Here is a 20,456-nt window from a genome sequence, read left to right as displayed (position 1 = left end):
CTCAAGACGCCAGCAAGGTGGAGGTGGGGTTCTGGTATGGGCTGGTAAAGATGAGCTAGTTGGACCTTTTCGGGTTGAAGATGGCCTCAAAATCAACTCCCAAACCTACTACCAGTTTTTAGAAGACACTTTCTTCAAGGAAAAAAGTACAGGAAAAAGTTTGCATCTTTCAAGAAGACCATGATTTTTATGCAGGACAATGCTCCATCGCATGCATCGAAGTACTCCACTGCATGGCTAGCCTGTAAAGGCCTTAAGGATGAAAAAATAATGACATGGCCCCCTCCCTCACCTGACCTAAACCCTATTGAGAACCTGTGGGCCCTGCTTAAACGGGAGATTTACAGTGAAGGAAAACAGTACACCTCTCTGAACAGTGTCTGAGAGGCTGTGGTTGCTGCTGCATAAAAAGTTGAACGTCAACAGATCAAGAAACTGACAGACTCCATGAATGGAAGGCTTGTGACAGTTATTGAAAAGAAGGGTGGCTATATTGGTCACTAATTTCTTTTTTTTGATATGTCAGAAAGGTTTATTTGTAAATTTCGAGTTATTTTATTATTCTCACTTTAACAGATGAAAATAAACAAGTGAGATGGGAAAAATTTTGTTTTTTCACTTAGTTGCATAATAATTCTGCACACTAATAGTTGCCTACTAATTGTGCACATTCTCTTAAGAAAGACAAATCCTCACTTTTTCTTTCTTAAACATTCAGGTTTAGGTTCATTAACATTTTGGATTGACCGAGAACACTGTAGTTGTTCAATAATAAAATAAATCCTCAAAAATACAACTTGCCTAATAATTGTGCACACAGTGTAAGATGATCCATAAAGGCAAATTAAGCAATTATGACATTGTCTTATTGATCCCTCATTTATTTATAAACTCAATATAAATATTGCTTTAAATTGCTTTAAAACCCTCTTGCCCTATTTGTTGTGTGTGTGTATGTGTATGTGTGTGTGTGTGTGTGTGTGTGTGTGTGTGTGTGTAAGAATGGGGAGTTGGAGCAGAGAACATAGGACATGGGTAAAGCAGGGAGAATATAAGGTGTAGTCCTCTTAAGGCAATTACCACCGGATCTCGTCTCCATCTCCCTCCATACCTATATAGCTATTATATGCACGCAGAATGTATAAATGGGAGGCAAGAAAAGAAACTGTCAAGCTAAATCCTCCAACTCCAACCATAATTACAATGGCTCAATATGGACACGCTCCTTTGTTCAGACAGATAGCTCTCCCCGAGATAACTTGGGTAAGAAAAGGCTAATGAGCTCCACACACCGTCAACAGAACTGCCCCCCCTTATCCCCAAGCCCCCCTCCCCAGCATCAAACAGAGAAAAACAGAGACGTCTGGCAACTCTTAACAAGCATTTCCTTACTGACAAGTGTCTGTCAGCGCCTTCAAAGTACCACAGGCAGCAGCAGCAGGTACCATACCACGCCTTTCTCTGCTCAGCAGGCGAGAGGCAAATGGGTTATTAGAGCCTACTTCATTTACACTTGTGGGGAAAGGATGGAGAGGAAATGCAAGGCCCCACCCCCCCCTTTAATGCTTCAGTTCTGGTTGTATTTAATTAGCCAATTCACCGGCTGCTTCGCCGCCTCAGCGGGCACAATGCTTCTTTGTATATTTGAAAGGAATTTGTCAGTTGCTGCATCGGCATTGCAGCGTATCCAGGCATGCAGACTGAAATGGTACATAAAAAATCCCCCCTCCTTTTTCGCTGGCAAGAGCTGGTGGAAAGCAGACACGTTGGCAGGCGGATTCTGGTATTTTGTTGGTCCAAGATAACCTTTACAGAATTGATGTTTGGGTTTCTATGCATAAATTGATGTTGAGCTCAGCCTTTAAACCCTCGGTGAGGAATGCTTCGGACAGATCAGCTTTGAAGTCCTTTTCCGTAGCAAAACAGTAATGATAAGAAATCTGATGAATCAATATACTAGTCCATTTGATATTCCACATAGCCTAAATTTAAATATACTGTTAATGTTTCCCTCCTTTAACGTCCAAATGGTGGTTTAAATTTTAAATCTTGTATTCCACAGTTACTGTTTGCCGTCAGTTCCACACACTGGTGCGATTATTATAGTGAAGTGGACTGGCCCTTCTGTTTTCCAGTAAGCCTACTTCATTTATCAACTGGCACAAGGACACAATACTTCAATCCAATTAGGTTTATTTATTTGAAGGTTTGCAAAATATAAAAATACACCGTATTTACAACAGATGAAAACATTTGTTTAGTAAGGCATTGGAATGATTTTTCATACACATCTGTATATACATGAAAAAAAAAGAAATCATGAATGGTCTTGATATTGGAGATGGAACTTTTTACCAGCTTGGTAGTGAAAGACGGTTTGCTCATGGGCCACAACCAAGTAGAAAGACAAAAAAACGAAACCAACCAGCTTAACTGTGTTAGGAAGCTTCAAACGGCCCCTCAAGAAACAAAAAACATCCACAAAAAAACTAAAAATAGCAACCCAGCATCCCAACGGCAGGTTCCAGGCATCAACATTATGCCTTGCAATTGACATGATCTCCAAATGCTGATTGGAGTGGGGTGGCACTTCCTCACAGCCTTAGGTAGGACACCTGCAGAGAAGTGTCAGTAGATTTAGGAGAGATTGGTTTGGAATTTAAGGTAAAAGCATGAAGGACGAAGAGAAATGAGAAATTTGTGATTTCACATCAAAAGCCAAAAAGTGAAACCTTTTTATTAGAAGTCACATATTTCTGCTGCATTGTAACCATTACAATTTGTGCCATTACATTTCAGTCCGTCACACAGGAGGGAGCAATTAAGGCAAATGCTGCCTCACAAAGAAACAAAAAAGAAATACAACATAGGGATGGGAAAGAGAAAAACATTTTATGATGTATGTTTCTTTATGTATGTGCAACCCGACCCTGGATAAGTGGTTTTGAAGATGAGGATGATTCTTTTATGTGCCTTTCTCAATAAAAGGTGATGAAAAAAAGACTTAAAAACACATAGACTCCCTTCCTCCCTCCCATTAGTCCTCCCTCTCCAGACCATCTGCTAATCCTGGGCGCTCGCCGGCTGCAGCCTCTGGTGCTGCTCCACCGAGAGCTCTATATCGGGATGATGGATGAGGGCATTTGCCACTCTCAAGGCCTTGTCTATGCTGTCCCCGTGCCCCTGTCTGCTCAGCAGCCAGGCGCAACAGTGGTAATTCATCCAAATGATAACAAACTGCGTCCGGGGGTGAGTCACCGCAGGCATACATCACCGGGACTCCCGGGCCAACATCAAAAGGGGGAATCAGGGGAGAATGTTAGCAGTCATTACGATTCACTCAAATTCAGCTTCTACACGCCGTTTATAAAAGCGTTATGTAGAGGCCCGTAGAAGCAGACACACCCCTCCTATCAGCGGATTGGCTGGAGTCTGTGTCCCTCCTCCATCCCATTTACATATATTAGCTCTATTTGAGATTAGTCTCACCAATCTGAGTTTAGATTTATATCTTAAATCTGATAAGCTCAAATCTCAAATCTCTGTGAACTTTACTTTCTTTTGCGTCACACTTGTTTCACCCAATCATGTTGCTGGATCTTTAAGCGTGTAATTGGCGAACACAAACTCGGAATTGTCAACTGTAAAACGGTGTCTAAAGATGTCAAATCACGGCGTGCAGAGCGCAGACTGGCAACTTTAGAGAAACTAATTAAAATGCCCCTTTGAAAGGTTCATCCGCTCACCAAATTAGTTTCCTTTGGTGGAATATCTCTGTAAAAATAAAAACGGGAATCACCCGTCCCCTGCAGTTTTTGGTTTCCGGCCCAGTTCTGCTACAACAAAGTAGGACTGGGACAAGGACCACAATGGAAATAAACCTTTGGGCTTCATCGTGTCATCCCAGACTATTAATGTATTTTAATGCATGACACAGAGTGCTGTTCATATTTTAAATCAAAATGGTCAAATAAAATCAATGAATCACTGCTGTATCCAAGATGAATTCATAATAGACGTTGAACCATTGAGACGGGAGAGGCACGAGGGCGGTGCCACTGGTCACTGCAAACCCATCCCATGACCAGCTCAGCTCTTCAGCACTCACCACCGACAGCCGGTTATCATTTCAATCTGACCCGGGCAAGGGTGCAGGGAGAATATTTCTGAACTTAAGGAGAGCGATTGAGATCAAGTACAACCCTGGGGAACGGTGGTGATGTTGGTGGAGGTGGGGGCAGGATGATCATTATGGGGATACAATCTGAACATTTAGGACGTGATGGAATCACAGGATTAGCACTTAAGGGATTTGGTTAATTGGCGATGTTAACCGTGTCCAGATTTAAATCAGCCATGAATTTAGTTTATCTCACTTTTTGGGCAGTTGGCGCGCCATTGACAATTATATTTCAAAAGAGCGTTTAACAGCTCTCCTAGCCTCTTTTATCTTCTTTCTTTTCGTCCGACCCAATAAAGCACACACACACACTGCCCTGGCTACGCTGCTTTCTCCAATAGTAACCACAAACAAACAATTCTCCAAGTTACAATTTTGTGTTTACGTGCCAGGGCATCTGCTCACAAATGTACAATTCAGAGCGAAGACATTGGCTTAGTGAACTGAATGCTTAGGCCACGATCCAAACAGTTGAACTCACTTCCTACGCCTACCCTCGCAACTTATTGAAATGTTGCTCTCATGCAATTATCAGATACAGGGTGCTGCTAAACACTCGTTTGGAATATCATGCATGTCAATTGCTCACCATCTGCCAAATTTCAGAACTCGCGGCTTCAGCGTGATGGGGTGAGTAAACAAAAATCATGGCTGATTTACATCTAGACATAGACAATGTCTCGTTAAGACCTAAGCCCAGGGTCTTTACACACTGGACAAAATCTTAACCTCTTTGCTGACATTATATGGTTTACCAGAAATAAACAGAGACAAAAGCTACACTGATATGGCAGACTATTTCCGCCAAACAAAGAAGAACTAATGGATGTTTGAATAAATATTCAAACAGTGTTATCTTAGATAAAACAATATTTAAATATTTTTTGCGACTTCAAGTATGTGCCGTTTCAAATGCTGACAAAACTCAGGACGCCCTAGTCAGAAGAATGTGATCTTTACAGCGGTGTTGTCCTGCCAATGTTAGGCTTGGGCTTAAGGGAAGGATAAGCTACACAAATGGCATTGTACTGTCCAAGCAGAGGTGTTTAAGAAGAGGGAATCATCATCGGGAGCCATTCGCAGAGAAAACCTGGGCTGTTTTGTAAAACACTGAATCTTGAGTGACTCTGATTTGCCTTTCCCAGTGTTCCATCAAACAGGCACAAGGGCTCCAATAAAGGCGCACCTTGATTAAAAATGTCTCTCTCGACTCTCCTTCTGGAATCTGCCGCAAACACACGCATGCAGGCTCAGCCTCAGAACCTCGCCGCCACTTTCTCCCATTGTTATGCCGAGCGTTCTGCCTGCACCCTCTCACATTTAATGAATCCAGACCGGGGCATGTTGGGTGAGGCATCGAGTTTCCCCAATGTGCGGTGGTGTGATGCGCAGATGGGACCGTGGTTATGCATCAATCACATTCCAATGCCGTTCTAACGGCTGGAAACCATTTCTGGCCGCGGATTAACGTGTGAATGTGTGTGAAAGGCATGGTGCGGTCTGTCCTCCAGTAAGAGGTAAGAGGGTTGCACTTAAGAGCCAGAAAATACTCCCATTACACTGGCGAGGCATAGGGCAATGGGTGGGCGGGGGGAAGGGTCAGGAACAGTAGCAGAACATTCTACGTAATAGCAGAGAACATAATAACCAGGGGGTGGGGGGGGGAAGAGGGAGAGCAAGCTTTGATCAAGTTACGAAGCACAGATGCCCCAAGCCTGCACGCGCAACAAGACAAACACACACACACACACAGAGACACACACACACACACACACACACACAGCGGGGTCTAGCTCTGTGGTGCCCCCTGGACTCGCCTAAGGCCCTCTGGCCGTCCCCGTCTTTTCCATTTCCAGCACGACCCTCACCCCCATCCTCCAGCGGATGAAGCCAACCCTGTCAGATCCTTATCGCCGCCTCGCACAGCACCATCACTCTGAACGCACCAGCCCACCCCTCGCACTGCTGTTCCTGGCGCGGCTCTCTCAGACCATCTCTGGTAACACGGGATGACTTCGTGATCGCATTACCCCCCCCCCCCCGCGGTGTGTGGTTGAGGGGATTTCTGCTCCCTGGGAACCAGAGAGTATGGTCTGTTTATTAGCAATGTTTTACGGCCCCAACACCGCATGTGTTCAGAATAAACCAACATGGGTTCCTTTGTGCAACCGCAGAGTTGCCCTTCTGGCGGTCTCCCTGATGAACCACAGTGTCCAGAGGGCTTCAGGTCCTCTGTGTGAGGGGGATGCGTTGGGTAACAGAGGAGTGCGCTGTGGAAGTGTACGTTGTGCTGCAGTGAGAAGGCACCAAGCTTGGTAATTGAATTACGACACCATCCTGGGGGTGAGGGGGGGGAGGTTTGGTATGAGGAAAGAAAACCAGTAGTAATTGTCTGCCCAGAGCATTCTACCTTTATGATATGAGCCAGGCGGCAGCAGTGGAAACAGGAATATAGCGTTCTGCACGCCTCACCCAATGCACAGAAACCTTACTATGTTTTGAGAGAATCTGATCCCACAGAGAAAGGATTTAAGGGGGTGGTTTGGGAGGTGGGTTTGAGAGATCTGTTCAGATTGACTGACATTAGAGCTGCAAACACACCCAGATATATACTGAACATCAATACATATTTGAATGAGCGCAGTTTCAAGGAGATAACATTATTTTGGGGGATCGACAATTGTTGGATTGCGGCATTGCTTACCACAAGAGAATCATCTTGGGCCCCAACTTTTTGGAGAGTAAGCACAAGCAAATAAGTCCAAGCATGTGTGTGTGAACGCTTTCTTATGTAATGTACTTTTATTTCTTCAAGTGACAGTGCCGGATGAAATCCAACAAAAGAGAAAAGAACAGCAGGACCAGCATGTGCTAGCTGTACATTATTCTGCAAGGAGTCTCATTCAATTAAAGGCAAAAAAAAAAAGGGGCTGGAGTCTCCTCTCCAAGACGTTCAACAGGTAATGATGATAATTACTTGGTAACTGTCGGCAGCAGAAAAACAGCCCAGGCACAGCTAGGCAGCGCTTATTTTCGAGTCAAACGGTTTCTTAAGGCAGTTCCCGCTAATTATACTCTCGGTATCCCCACAGGTGCATAGAGTTGAAATCCTGACAAAAGTACAAACTCAAAACCATACCCTGCAAATTCAGTATATATTTTTTTACCCACTAACGGCTCTGAATCCTGAAATTAATAAATTCCACGGTAGTAAGCCGTCGACGAGCAAGTCTTTATCACGGCGAGACATTCCAGCTATATGAACTAAATGATCTCTGGCAGCTGGACGAGTGTCTGAAGGCCCACTAATGGGCTGCGTTTTGTCCTGCTCAACCAGGGAGCTGTCAGAAACCTGCTAATTACATATGATAACCCAATATATGCCATCTTACGAGCACACTTCCTTACTAGGAGCAAAACATAATAAGGGCTGCCTAGTAGCTCACAATGCATAGGAATCCAAGGTGTGCGTGCCTAGGTGGAACCTGCAGTACTCACCTGATTGTGTGTGTGTGTGTGTGTGTGTGTGTGTGTGTGTGTGTGTGTGTGTGTGTGTGTGTGTGTGTGTGTGTGTGTGTGTGTGTGTGTGTGTGTGTGTGTGTGTGTGTGTGTGTGTGTGTGTGTGTGTGTGTGTGTGTGTGTGTGTGTGTGTGTGTGTGTGCCCAGACTAACTTTTTTCACTAGGAGCATCTGTGGCCCCTAACTGAAAATTTTAGGGGCACAACCAGAAATTTTAGGGGCACACACCATAAATCAACATGCCAATGTGATTTTAAATTTTTTTTTTCACAGCATTACTAATAAATATTTTGATAATAGATGCAGAAATGACACATGCAGAAATAACACTGTGCGGCACGCTGCGCCTCCTCTTTGCCCGCTCTCCTCTCCATTGACAATGAATTTGGCAGGCGTGACAAACGCCTCCCATGTGAAAAGCCCTTTATGACACATGAAGTCCTGACCGGGTTCGGGTACCCGCGGGTACACGACGGGTGACCTGCACAATTTGGATGAAACGGGTGAAAAATAATGTACTGTGACGGACACGGTTGCGGGTCGGACGCGGGTTTTTCCGATTGCGAGCGAGACTTCTCCGGTGCTGGATATGTTATTCACAAGCAGAGGAGTCAACGGAAACCGTCAACAGTGGATGATGTGCTTTTTTTTGCACAGCAATCTAAAGCACCAGGCCAAACACCACATAGTGTAATTCCCCGGCGTTCCATCTAATGTTTCTAATTTCCCTTCGGGGGCAGGTCGGGCGTCGATATATCAATTTATAGCGGGTCGGGTCGGGTGCGGAATGTAATTCGCGCTACTGTCGGAACACGGGTCGGAGGCGGTATTAATTATTAGTACGGGTTTGAAAAAACAAGACCCGTGCAGGACTCTGGCATTGGCACACTAGCCGCAGGTCGGAAGAACGAGTCAATAGTTTGCGAGTTGTTCAAACACACGTAGCAGGTTGTGAAATCTTTCTCCTTCTCACAGAGACGTTTACGCGCGCTCGATATTACATCTCTAGGACCCTCCCCCTCCACAAATTAGCCACTAACAGTGGCCATTCCCTATCCTTCTCACACTTAATGGTTGCTACAGATCCGGATTCGTTGACGCGCACCTTCCCCGTTTAACGTGTAAAAATTTAAAAGGGCAATTTTACTGGTCTCACATGGCGCAGTCTGGAGCCCTGGTGTGTGTGTGTGTGTGTGTGTGCGTGCGTGCGTGCGTGCGTGCGTGCGTGCGTGCGTGCGTGTGTGTGTGTGTGGCCTCACCTGGTAGGACCTCATGTGTCGCAGCACGGACGGCAGCAGGGCGTTAGTGTACTCCATGGCCTGCAGCAGCTCCTCACACACCGGCAGCGGCAGGATGAGGGGGTGGCCGATGGCGTTGGTCTCCCAGCTCTGAACGATTCTGAAACCCAAAACACAATGTACGTTACGCGCTGCCGTGTAATCTCACAGACACTGCTTCACTCGAAGGCAGACGAGGTGACGTCTTTGTGAATGCGGCGTTTCACTTCTTATTTGTTTTCGACCAATCATGTTGCTGGAGGCGATTGATTGGCGAACACAAACTTGGCCAGCACTAGTAGTAAAATGCAAAAAAATGTGTCTGTAAAGGCTTCAAATAAGCAACCCTGTAGATTGGCCACTATAGAAATACACTCTAAGAAATACACAAATTTTCTTTGGAAATCTCCCGATTTCTTCTCCAGACCCCATGCCTCGCCTTGTGCCGTTTCCCCCAAGGAAGCATAGTAGGACTGCTGGATGCCAGAGAAGCACTGATGTTCCCAGCATCATGGTGACTGGTACCTCTACAGCAGCAGCCAGTGGCTAGAACCAGACATTATATCACCGTTGCAGTTCTCATCCAAATGACGTACAAGCCTTCCCCAGTGGAGGCTTACCAGTGCTGCATTAAAACAGGACTGATGTTGTGCGATAATGTCAGCCCTGCTGAGTGTACGAGTCAGATAAGAGGAAGACAGCAGGGGGCGTCGGGACGGGAGGGGGGGGGGGGGGGGTCAAGGATGGATGCCTTGTCAGAATATGTGGCAGGCTCTGGGTTTCATTGAGGTGACATTTAACCATGTGTGCGTTGTTGTCCTGAAAGGACCTGGCCCTGCCAGATAAAGGCCCCGGCAATATCTCACGCAGTCCTCTAATAAGGCCCACCGCAACACAGCCCTTAATCACGACCCCACACACTGCCCCAGCTGTGCGCACACACACACACACACACACACACACACACACACACACACACACACACACACACACACACACACACACACACCTCAAAATAGATTTTCTACGACATATCATTTGGTTTCAGGGATCTTGCATCCTATGGGCTCAGGTTAAGCACTAAATACCACCGGCGATTATCATGAAAAAAGGCATCTTGTATTATCAGAAACACTTTCTTCCCCCCCCATTTGATGCATACTGCCTATAGTACAGATGCAGAGAGAATCATGTAGATAAAGTGCACATTCTAAGGTACTGCAATACATAGCACTGCCCAAACGATTAACTGATTCTCTGGATTAGTGGGTTGACATAACAATTTTGGTGTTGCTCACGAGCATACACATCAACTTTCAGCTTCGGCAAGTTTTAACAGGTATAGAATACACAGTATTCTAGAAAGGTGCTAAAACTACTTCCTGGGGAAGTACAAAGCTGGTCAGTCTACTGAACCCACAGCAGAATCGTAAATGTCAGCTCAAAGTACCCTATTGTGAAGCTACGTGGTACAGTACCTCAAGAGCTGTTTCATCATGCTCAAATGAGCAATGCTTTTAATAGGGTCGAAAAAAAACCTCAACCTATCCTCTGAGCAACGTCCCGGCGGGGGATCCTGGCTGCCAATCTTTAGAACATTCCCATTAACAACACTAATTTGCCAGAAGTGGAGCACCTCTGCACTGGGAGCACTACCTACCTACGAGCAGATTCCTAATTCTGCAGTCACATCAAGGGACGTAAGGCTTTCAAGCGAGTAGTAAAAGTAACTGACAAGCTGAGTTTACTTAAAACGGAGCCATTGATCCTCAAGCCAAATCCTTTAAAAAACGCAGCCGGTTCCCTTATGTCACTCACGTGGGATTGCATTTTTCCTCAGCTGTCACACATATTGCCGACTTTGTGCCAGGAAAAGAGTTGGATGATATCAAAGTTTCTCAGCATTAAAGCCTGTCAAACCTATAAATAAAACACTTAGAAAACAAGCAAGAAAATGTGTCCTTTTCTTTGCCATCAGCCTTGGAACAAATACTGGCACACCGGTCTCTCGGTACTGCCAGTTTTTTTCCCCCGGATATCCCTTTAAACAACTAATGGGATTTTAATTATTCATCAACTTTACGTCATTATTCATCCTTATTTAGCAGTTGGGCCCCTCTGCGTGTCCCCTCGTTCTGGATGGGACCGGCCTATCTTTCAAAGAACATGTTAGCCCTAATGAACCCCGGTCTGCTCGGAGGGCCTGACATAGACCGAGGGGAGCTTATCAGGAGGCTGCGCCTGTCCTAAACGTCCGCCTCGGGACGAGGGGGTGGAGGGCCGGATAAGCAAGCGAGGGAATGTCGGGTCAGAGTAATGAGGATGGAGCGTTATTTTGGAACCGCGGTGGCACCGCGAGGCGGCAGGACATCCATTCCCTCCCACACTCTCTCCTCTGTCGGATCACCGCAGTCATACGGAGACTCCCCCCGTTTGTTGTAGTGGCGGGCTGGTGACAGGGGGGGGGGAAGGCATACTCGTGTGATGGCCCGGAAAAGGCAGTAAATACCCACTTTATGGCGGCCTGAGTCTCCAAAGTAATGAGGCGATTGGGTCAGAAGAGAACGGTTGCAAAAAAGAAAAGAAAAGTAGTGTGGGCTATGGAGCCGTCTTTCATCCTTTGTCGGGAGGGGGTCGTAACGAGACGGCGGCTGATGGAGTAGCTCACGCGCCCGGGGGAAGATGGTAGGACGAGATTAAGGAGGGCCAATCGGAGACGAATGGTGTTGGCGGGGCCGAGGGGAGGCGGGATGATTCCGGACTTACTCTCTCTGCGCCAATCCCTCGTCGGAGCAGACGATCCAGAGGAATTTCAGGGCTGGACGGGCCTGGCTCGACAGACCCTCCCCGTCAGCATCTTCGGGCCCCGGGGAGGCGGAGCCATCCACCTCGCGGACAGACGCCTCCGCCACCGACGCCATGACGGAGTCTGTGTTCAGCAACCAGATCTGGGAGAAGACGGGGGTGTGGGTTAAGACATGCAACACTTCTTATAGATGGGAACTACTGTGAGTTTCGAGTTGGAGGAAAGCATGTAACTGCAGGGTAATGAGCGAGGGATAGAACCAAACCAACATGCATATGGGTATAAATACACACATACACTTGCAAATATAAAGCGACACCACTCCACTTTAACATAATGACTAAGGTTGGAACGTAAAAACGAGTGCTGGCCGGTAGTTTTTTCAGGCAAAAAGACATTCGACATTTAAAAAAGTGAATTGTGGACCCTGACTTCACTTTTATAGAGTACCCCGCACTAGGAGTTCAGAGTGGTTGCAGCCAATTCCCATGTTAGCGTGGGCCCACACGCAGCACTCAGATACCGTGCGATAAGGGACCGAGAAGTGAGCGCATAGACGACTCAATCCCGTCTCCCTGATCACCCTGCGGCCCTACCAGTAAGAAGGGCTTTTCATCAGGAGTCTGGATGGCGAAGTGGAAGACACTCAGTGTGTTTGAGAGCTCCAGCAGCCTGGCCGCGACGCTCTGCTCCAGGAACAGAGATCTGGGATGATGGGATGGAGAGAACCAAACAGTGGTCAGCGGGGGACGAAAGTAAGAACATACAATATGCACTGACAGGAGAGTAAAAAGTAAGGATGCATTCATTTTTAAAAATGTATCCGTCATCACCCGAGACAAAGCCTAGTGCTATGCCGGTTAGACTCCCTGTTCCCCCACCCTTCAGCATAAGACAAGCCTTTGTGAGCCACCCACCTGCTGACAGCGGCCTCTACCTGGCTCCCGCCCACAGTGAGATCCACCACCACCTGGGTGATGTAAAACTTCAGGCTGTCTGCGGAGGGAACGAACGGTGGTGGACGGACAGGAAGGGGGGTCCATTAGGTTAGCATACATTGACTACATGCAGCCTGTGGTCATGGAGGTTATTGGAAACCCGACACACTATGAGGACTGGAAGAGGAAAATCTGGGGTAAAAAAAAAAAACTAAACCTAAACAAATCATCTATGTACCGTGTATATTTATATGCGTGGGTGTGAATATGAGAAAAAAAGGGAGAAAGAGTGGAGCGGTTGCGTTGGAGAGTGGCTGACTGTACCTGGAGCGAGGGCCTCTCCCAGCACCGCTGAACAACTCTGGCAGGAGATGCTCACCAGTCTGCGGCAGGATTTCTAAATACAGACACAAAGCAAAGAAATTATATAAATATCTCTCTCTCCAACACACACACACTAATCAATAATTTCTGTCTCATTGTTGGAGACAGGGCAGTCATCTTCTATTCTCCTCTCAGTCGTGCACTCATGTCACTTATGGAGAAAGTGAATAATGGAGAAGGGGACATATCAATCCTCCCTGTGTGGACTGCCAGAGAGTTTGACTTTGAAGAAGGCAATTAGACTGATGATGGTCACCGTGTCTACGTGCATGCGTCACGCCATGCCACGTGTGTGTCTGTTAGATCAGTGTTTCTGAATTGGGTGGTTAGCACACGATTGCAAATAGTGGTACAACACATTTTCAAAATCACATGTTTAATCTGCAGTACTTATTTTAAACACATGGGGGTTGACCGTTTCTACCAATAAGACACTCAGGATTGGAGCCTGGGAACCCGACGAACCTCGTGAGGTCATGTTTCATTGGCTCTGCGGATAAGGTCTGGCTCCACTCCCTCCCATACAAAAGACTTCTGCACGGTACGAGGTAGACCGACCAATCCAAAACCTTTGATTTACTCAGCCGTCTGTCTATCTCGTACCGGGCAGAGATCTTTTGGTATGAGAGAAAAGCCAGACCTTATCTGCATAGCAAAAGATACTTCAGCTCTCGAGATCAGGATTGCCGCTACACTCTTCTTCAGCCAAAATCTCCCTGGCTCAAAACGTTATGTTTATGCCTTGCAATATTATACAAATGATTATTAAAACGCTAAAAATATAAATATATATTAAATGTGCTGGTATGATTATTATTATAAAATGAATCCAACATTAATGCTGGATGCTATAGGCTCAATTAAGTTTGTTGTACTTATTATATGAAAAATGTGAGCCTGAAATATGATAACTTCATGCCTTTATTTAAGTATGAAGATTTTTGATTTTATTTCACCTAAAGTGCAACACATTAATTAATCAAAGGAATTACTCTGACATGCGCAGCTCATCAATTCAGTAGGTCTCTAATTCAATAAGCCCAGTATAAAGTGATGGGTAAATGGCACTGATAAATGTCAAAGTTATCATGTGCAATGCGTCACTTCTCATCGCTAGGCCTTTAGTGAATTGGGTCGCGATGATGGGCCCTCTCTAAAAAGTGTGTCTCGAGAAATAAATGTTTGGAAACACTGTCGGATCGTTGACACGTTGTTAAATCACCTTTGGATCCTGGCTGGCATCGGTGCCGGCACGGGTCACTTCCTCCACCAGAGTGTCCTGGCAACTTGCGTCTCTGGTGAGGAGGAAGAAGGTGTCGCCCAGAAGGCAGTCCTGGGCCCGGGGCAGCAGCTTCAGGTTGGCGAAGGGGTCCGGGTGACAGCACCAGTCGTCCACGATGGTGTTCCAGTTGCCGTTGGGGAGGGGGAGCACGCGCTGGAACACCCTAAGATGGACGAGGTTAAGGAACGCCAGAACAGGCAGTGTGTCAAGAGAAGAGGCGCCATTGTGCTTTTCAATAATAGTCTGGTGGAGTTATTTCAACTGCAACTCCCGTTGTGCAGGAGCCTTTTCAAAGAGAGATCGAGAGAAGAGAAACAAAACGGGGAACTTGGCAGGAATACAAAGATATTTGAAGGCTATCTGGAAAGTACATTCAGGATGAAAGGACATATTTCATATTACGTTCCTTTGTGGAAATGTAGACAGCTTGCCATTTTTAGACGCCTATTTTATAATCACTTAGCCAGTGGAAGCATCTCGATGGAGCCAGCGCAAGTGACATTCAGAGAAAATACAACGTAGCCCTTTTAACTACGCCCACTAATCACCCACTAAATCCAGCTTCGCCCGACCTATTCGGGACAAAGTCATCACAGACTCTTCACCAGCTTGTCTTCACTTTATGAATCTCTTGCTCCCTGCAGCTGGGTCACAACTATCAATAAGTGCTCCTCTTCCCAAAGACAAGGTCATTAATAAATCAGGGTTTCCCGGAACACACCCACCCCAACCCCCATCTCACCTGTCATCCAGCAGCCGGGTCCTGCAGCCCTGACAGTGGAAGCTGTAACTATCTTTGGTCTGGAGTCTCTCTATCGGGCTGCCAATGCCCTCTGGTGGGGTGGAGAGGTGAGGTGGGGTCGGCAGGGTGGTGAAGAGAGGGGAAGTGGGGTTGAGGGATGGAGTGGAGGTGGGGTTGAGTGGGGATGATTTGGGGTCGGATGGGATGGTGTGGAGGTGAGATGGGTCGGAGAGGTAGGGTTGGGTGGGACGGAGAGGTGTGGTGGAGAGATGAGGAGGAGAGGTGGGGTTTGGTGGGCCGAAGAGGAGATGTGAGGGGGGGTTGAGGGATGGGGTGGAGAGGTGGGATGGAGATATTAGGTGGGATGGAAAGGGGTGGAGATGTGAGGTTTGTGGGAGCGGGGGGTGAAGAGGTGGGATGGAGTGGTGATGGGATTAAGGAACATTAGCGGATAAACAAGTTCAACGTTTTCAAAGTGTGGGCTCATTTTTGTACTACAGAGCACCAGTCAATAAAACCCTGGGTAGCGATTGCCAGCCCTGACAGGGTGCTGCCATCAATCTGGCGGGGATTAGATTTGTCACAGCTCCCCAGGCTGTTGTTAACTTCTTTGTGGGGACCTGCTTGGAGCGGAGGATCATATATCTTATTGAACATTTTTGTTTATTTTCGGGCAAACAGCTGTGACCGTTTTAAATTGTGTAAAGAGTTGGCTAGTTATGTACTCAGAATTAATATTTTCCTTGCATGTTGGCACTCTCAAGTTGGGAATATATGATTACAAATAGTACTGGCTCAGATAAGTCAAGTCATGACACAAGGAATATAAATATTGTTTGGTGTGCGTGTGTTGGTTCAAGGGGTCCATTATTGTGAAGATTACCGTCATCTGTGCTTTGGTCTACATTGATACGCATTCTGAAATGCAGCTCCTCGTCGCAGGCTGCGGTCTGCACGCAGCTTCCCGGTTCCAGGCTGACACCTGCTGGCAGCGCAAGGCTTAACAGGCCGTGGGCCGTGGAAATATCAAGAGAGCCATCGCCTCCTGCAACGCTCACCTCAGTTGGGTCGTTGACAAGATCTTTCCTGGAGGACGAGAGGCATGAGTTTATTGTATTGTGTATTTTAAGTCTGCAGTGTATTTGCAGTGCAACTCTACTCTAGTTAGTTGCACTGCAAATTCATTTAAAATGAATGCAGTCGTCGTGGATTCCACACACCATATTGCAGATGTGTTATTCGATATTGTGGGTACTACTACTTACTGCCATGTACATCCCTAGCGAAATCACAGAGCAAAAATGTTATACCATATATCTAGTCTCAGAGTGGAAAAACTTGATGCAACCTTTGCATTAAACAGGTTAAACACCAATGCCAATTAATGTGGAGCTTTTCAATACATTAAGCACATGGAGGTTTAAGAATTAAGAATTTAAATCTTATCAAAAAAAGGAGGACAACTCATACTCAATTCTACTGTACGATCGAGTCGATCGTACAGTACGATCAAAACTCTACCGCCATCTAGTGTCCGTTTGAGCTCAGGCAACGTGAGATTCATGCAACTTATTGATCCACAAAGACAACTTTACGTTAACGCAAAAAGTCTCCAGGGACTAGATCTTGGGATTTCTACCAACATCTGAAGACAAAATAACTATTAAATGCTTCATAATGAATGTTCATATCTAGGATAAGCCTGTAGCATCCATGGATCGACCTGCTTGCTATTAGCTTAGCTCGCCTGGTCTCCAAGACAAGACGAGGAACAAGACCTCAATGGCAAACAGGTTTTTTACCCGATAATAAGCATCCCCGTTTTCAGTCTCTTTCTGAGCTCTACGAATAGTCCAACTCTTCTTGTTGTTCTCGTTGCTGCCATCCCCACGCTTGTTTGGGGCCTCAGCCACACGATCTGTAACACGCACTACCACTCAATCCGGTGCAAAAAATAACGGAAACACAAACCACCATCAAAAATGGACTATCTGTTATGGCGTGTTTTGAAAGATAAGTCGATCAGGATCACGGTTATAAACGAAATCACGGACAATGCAAAGTTATCCTCACGCTTAAACGTCCAACCACACAATTCATTCAATGGGAAGTAGTAGCTGCCCTCCCTGAAACTAGTCAGGAGAAGATACTGAATTGTAGCGTTATCCCGGGCTAGCGCAATACTACTTCCGGCCTCTTACAACTTCCGATAAGCTGTGTGCGCCACATGACAATATTGGCGCAGTTAGGAAGTATACGAGCATGGCAATAATAACCAGGAGATGGCAAATGGACTTCTGGCCATAACATTTTAAATTCAATATGCAAAAGCGGATATCCCTTAATCAAAGGTCCCGCCCACTCTCTCACATGCCGCTAAACCCATGGAACGAAAAGGCCAGCCCTCTCTCTCTCTCCCGCCTCTAAAACAACCGAACTGAAAGTCCCGCCCTCTCTATCTCTCTCGCCCTCTCGCCCATAACGCTCATTGTGGGCATCCCGTTTCAGGCTTTCTTAATTCGGACGAGAACGCCTGGGAACAAGGTAGATACGCCCACTACGTAGCGTACGCGCAACCAGCGTGCAACCAATCCGCAATGCAGCCTGGGAGCTGTCAATCGCTTTGTGTTTCTTCCTTCCTGGCCGCTGAACTACGGTGATGTCTAGGGTCGTTTTTCTGAATAACCGAGAAGGAATCTCTTAAAATGCCGACACTATGTAGAGCACAGTGAGCCATATCTCCACCACGTGACCTGTGCAGTCGTGTTATGCAACACACAGGTAGTTAAATTGAGCGACATTTTAGCCGGGGCCCAGCAGCTGAGCCACCGCAGCATCTTGCGTCTCTTGGATATACTGCCGCTCACATTGGCTAGCTGCCGGATTCAGGCTTTGACAGCCCTTTTTTAAAGTGACGTAGTGTACGTACGAATGCAGGACAGCGCTGGACCGAAATTCAATAGCGGTGAGCTTGAATGCTGGTCGCGTTATGGATGATGAGTATTGTTGGAATCGCTGGTTACAGCATATGTAAGGTAGCTTGGGTGTACCCAGCTAACCGAAAGCAGCGCCTCCCCCTTAGGCATTACCGTCTCAAATAGCCCTCCATTCACCTGCGTGTAACTTAGTTTGCTCAACCCATTTATTTTCTATCCCGCAGGCGATGAATGTACTGTCGTGGATAACAGGTGATCTGCTGGTACGTCGAACTGCTACTGGTCTCTGAATGTTTGTTTATCTCTGAACTGCCTTTTTTCATAAAGTATGTTTCTGAAAACGCTGACCCTAACCCTAACCCTTTACTAAATAATAATCCATATTTATTTTTGGTTCACGTTTTAAGTGATATAAACCAACGTGATTGTCATTGCATTCTTTTTTATAAAGTTTTAATTGCATGGTTGGTTTGTCATTTACTTGCCTGAATACTGAGTGAACGAACACATACCATGGTCCAACAACTTTCCCTTTTTTAATGAGTGTCTCCCTATTAATCTTTGATCTGTTTTCTTCGTCGTCTTCTTTGCCCTATACAGGTGTGATGCACATATGCTTGCTTAGTGTCGTGCAGTATCAGAATCGTCACCCGGGAGAATGAACACAGAGGAAGTGGAGCTGCTCAGCGACTCCAAGTACAGGAACTATGTGGCAGCTGTGGACAAGGCCCTGAAGAACTTTGAGTACTCCAGTGAATGGGCCGATCTCATCTCTGCACTGGGCAAGCTGAACAAGGTACACCTGATGCTTTGTACTTGTGTCTCGTCGCCGTGTAGTTACCCATTCATAAAGGTCTTGATTTCTTTCACTCACAGTTACATGATTGTAATGTGAGAAGGCTTGGCTAATAGTTCATATCTGTGGGGATTGGGTTTCCAAGGTATTGCAGAACAATGCAAAGTACCAGGTGGTTCCCAAGAAGCTGACGATTGGCAAACGTCTGGCCCAATGCCTGCACCCGGCCCTGCCCAGCGGGGTCCATCGCAAGGCGCTGGAGACCTACGAGATCATCTTCAAGATCATAGGACCCAAGAGGCTGGCCAAAGATCTCTTTCTTTACAGGTAGGTCACCACCGATACCTGTATCTAACTACATGTTAAATACAACGCTGCTCCAATTCCATCAGCCCCTATTGTGGTGGAGTTCCGTTGTCAGTGTGTACTGAATACACAATGTTGATAAGAATAGTTGATAGATGAATAAATAATGCTACACGATATGTTCAGACATTAATGCAGTACTTCCCCTTCTGCCACTGTAGTGCCGGGCTGTTCCCTTTACTGTCCAATGCGGCGATGTCCGTGAAGCCAGCCCTTCTGGGTCTCTACGAGACCTACTACCTCCCCCTGGGCAAGACTCTGAAACCGGGTCTCCAAGGCCTGCTGACAGGGGTCCTGCCAGGTCTGGAGGAGGGGTCAGAGTACTATGACAGGTGGGCAGAGCAATAACACAATTCAAACTCAATCGAAGAAAGAGTTGAAAGGTGCTGATGGTAGTTTTGATGTATTTATGTTCTACTGTCGGTAAACAAAAGTAAACTACAAACTAACGAAGCTTGCATAGTAAACCTGCTGCTCACAGAAAGCAATACGCGAATCAGTAATTTAAGTTGGAGTATTTGTTTGACTGTTGAGCCACGCAAAGGAATATGATTGTTAATCGCAGTCAGTGAATGTGTTTTATGTACATCCCTTGCATGCAACTGTTGTATAAAAGTAAGCAGACATCTATCAAACTCACTACAGCCAGTTGAGTTTGCTCACTATTACAGTAGTCAGTAACTCCCAGTAATTGCTAACCTTGTTTACGTTCAGAACCCAGCTCTCTCTGGGCTATTGACTGTATGATATCACTAGTACAACTTGACCACGCCCTAACCGTGTAGATAACAGCCCAGAGCCCTGCTTGAAAAGTACACCAGAATAAACCCTATCAGAAATTCTCGGAAAACCCATACAGAAATGTTATGACTTTGCACATTTTCACCAGTATATCTTCCCACTTCCTATCCTCCATATCTGATGAAACACAAGGCAGTCCCAAGGCCCCCATAGCTCTGTTGTGTCTTGGGTAACAATAGCCTTTATTGTGTTCCCCCATCCTGCCTCTCCCTACTACAGAACCAACACCCTGCTGGAGAAGGTGGCGGCGGCCGTGGAGCAGTCGGCCTTCTACAGCGCCCTGTGGGGCAGCATCCTGACCAGCCCCGCCGTGCGTCTGCCTGGGGTCACCTTTGTGCTGTTGCACCTCAACCGCAAGCTGACCATGGAGGACCAGCTCTACGTCATGGGCAGCGACATCGAACTCATGGTGCCCACATCACGTCTTTC

General features: G+C 46.4%; 2 protein-coding genes across 2 annotated transcripts in view; one reads left to right on the top strand and one right to left on the bottom strand.

Annotated features, from left to right (window-relative positions):
- Positions 1–2,176: 2,176 nt before the first annotated feature.
- Positions 2,177–17,172, bottom strand: ube3d (ubiquitin protein ligase E3D). Its single transcript, XM_079730073.1, has 10 exons — positions 16,931–17,172; positions 16,012–16,214; positions 15,129–15,219; positions 14,327–14,549; positions 13,045–13,117; positions 12,700–12,778; positions 12,379–12,487; positions 11,743–11,924; positions 8,959–9,097; positions 2,177–2,615 (listed from the first exon to the last, which is right to left on the bottom strand). Exons 1-10 carry the CDS (start codon positions 17,011–17,013, stop codon positions 2,595–2,597), a joined length of 1,203 nt encoding a protein of 400 aa, XP_079586199.1. The 5' UTR covers positions 17,014–17,172; the 3' UTR covers positions 2,177–2,594.
- A 596-nt stretch (positions 17,173–17,768) lies between these two features.
- dop1a (DOP1 leucine zipper like protein A) overlaps positions 17,769–20,456 on the top strand; it is a 28,050-nt gene continuing 25,362 nt past the window's right edge. Inside the window, exons 1-6 of the mRNA XM_079729636.1 lie at positions 17,769–18,093; positions 18,289–18,327; positions 18,665–18,860; positions 19,006–19,187; positions 19,388–19,558; positions 20,247–20,436. Of these exons, the coding sequence (XP_079585762.1) occupies positions 18,723–18,860; positions 19,006–19,187; positions 19,388–19,558; positions 20,247–20,436 (681 nt within the window). The 5' untranslated portion in view covers positions 17,769–18,093; positions 18,289–18,327; positions 18,665–18,722. The remainder of the gene's footprint in view (positions 18,094–18,288; positions 18,328–18,664; positions 18,861–19,005; positions 19,188–19,387; positions 19,559–20,246; positions 20,437–20,456) is intronic.

This window comes from Pollachius pollachius (genome assembly GCF_949987615.1).
Source record: "Pollachius pollachius genome assembly, chromosome: 1".
Taxonomy (NCBI): domain Eukaryota; kingdom Metazoa; phylum Chordata; class Actinopteri; order Gadiformes; family Gadidae; genus Pollachius; species Pollachius pollachius.
This window is presented reverse-complemented; position numbering and strand designations above follow the sequence as displayed.

Excerpts from the sequence above, each read along its gene's own strand:
- ube3d (XM_079730073.1), bottom strand. The coding sequence starts at position 17,013 with ATGGCAGCAACGAGAACAACAAGAAGAGTTGGACTATTCGTAGAGCTC. Across the intron at positions 15,220-16,011 it reads AGACCAAAGCACAGATGACG|AGGGCATTGGCAGCCCGATA; the intron begins GTAATCTTCACA and ends CCACCCCACCAG. Across the intron at positions 13,118-14,326 it reads ATGCCAGCCAGGATCCAAAG|AAATCCTGCCGCAGACTGGT; the intron begins GTGATTTAACAA and ends GTCTGTATTTAG.